The sequence below is a fragment of the Eschscholzia californica genome, unplaced genomic scaffold, assembly GCF_041429995.1.
Source record: "Eschscholzia californica isolate CP2 unplaced genomic scaffold, dmEscCali1.0.p SCAF_5, whole genome shotgun sequence".
NCBI classification, from domain to species: Eukaryota; Viridiplantae; Streptophyta; class Magnoliopsida; order Ranunculales; family Papaveraceae; genus Eschscholzia; species Eschscholzia californica.
In genome coordinates this window covers 12,928,892-12,930,224 of record NW_028238472.1, presented here as the reverse complement: position 1 = coordinate 12,930,224, position 1,333 = coordinate 12,928,892, and the positions used below count along the sequence as shown (strand labels likewise).

The 1,333-nt window shown below is 34.3% G+C and overlaps 1 protein-coding gene across 1 annotated transcript; it reads left to right on the top strand.

Moving 5' to 3' along the window:
• Positions 1 to 341: 341 nt before the first annotated feature.
• Positions 342 to 1,333, top strand: LOC147537197 (VQ motif-containing protein 11-like). The gene has a single exon (XM_086643806.1). It carries the CDS (start codon positions 464 to 466, stop codon positions 1,061 to 1,063), a length of 600 nt encoding a protein of 199 aa, XP_086499932.1. The 5' UTR covers positions 342 to 463; the 3' UTR covers positions 1,064 to 1,333.

The following is a 1,333-nucleotide window of genomic DNA, read 5'->3' as shown; positions in this document are numbered from 1 at the left end:
ACGAGAGAGATGGTGGCGGACACCGGATGGTGTTTATGCTTGGTGGTATTTTTAATGGTGAAAAAAATGAACATGAGCCATAGACCAAAAACAAATCTAGTTCAACAAAAAAAAAAAAAAAAAGACCAAAAACAAATGATCATAATATGTTGGCCTCTCCTCTAAACCTTAAATCCTCTACAAAATTTAGGTCTATTCGAAATTTATGGAGAAAAAAGCAGGGGTATAAGAGATAAAAAGAATTAGAAGATTATTTAAAAAAAAAAACTCTCTTGTGTATCTGACATGGTCACCGCACGATGCACAATAAAGCCGAACCAACACCAACACATTTCAAACACTCCTCTCTCTCTCTCTCTCTCTCTCTCTCTCTCCTTCCTCTGTCAAAAAACCCATCATCCCATGTCTAGATTTTAAGTTTCTCTCTCTAGAATTTAACCAGCTAGTTTTTTTTCCATCTCTCATGGCTACCCTCAGGAACAACTCTGTTTCTGGATCAGATCCAACAACTTCAACCATAGACAACAATACAACATTTGTTCAAGCAGACCCATCAACATTTCGAGCTGTTGTTCAAAAATTAACAGGAGTTTCAGAAAACCCATTAGTTGAAAAACTCCCTGTAACTACAACTACTACTAGTTCAGCTCATCCATCATCTTCAAGATCATTATCTGTTAAAACCCTAGAAATGGGTCCTCGAAAATCAGGTTTTAAACTTCATGAAAGAAGACAAACCATGAAAAAACTTGAGATTAACCTAACAAATACTGGGTTTGGGTTTACTTCTATTGTTAATAATGGTGGTAGATTTATTAGAAGCTTTAATGGTGGTGGTGGTGGAAATGAAAATAATTTGTTTTTAGTTTCCCCTGTTTCTACTCTTGATTATTTCAGCAGAGGAAGCCCTAGAACACCTCGAACACCTCAACAACAAGAAGATAAAGCTATTGCTGAAAAAGGGTTTTATTTTCATCCATCTCCAAGAAATTCTCAACCTCCTGAGCTTCTACCATTATTTCCTCTTTCTTCCCCAAGAAATTCTTCTTCTTCTTCCTCTTAACCCTAATCTTTCAATTTTCACTGTTTTTGTTCATCTTTTATGATGTTATTAACATCTAATTATTAACTAATTAATGAGAATTTTATCTCGTTTGGGTTTTATTTGGATTCATAGATCATCAATCAAATCTGTGAAATTTGATGTTTGATCTTAGTAGATGAGTATAAACCGTTGGATCTTGATTACTAAATGTAGTTGTTTAATCCAACGGTGTTGAATTTTTGTTGTAAGATTACTACTATATCTACGTTGGATACATTATGTACTAAA

Coding starts and splice junctions, on each gene's coding strand:
- LOC147537197 (XM_086643806.1), top strand. CDS start 464: ATGGCTACCCTCAGGAACAACTCTGTTTCTGGATCAGATCCAACAACT.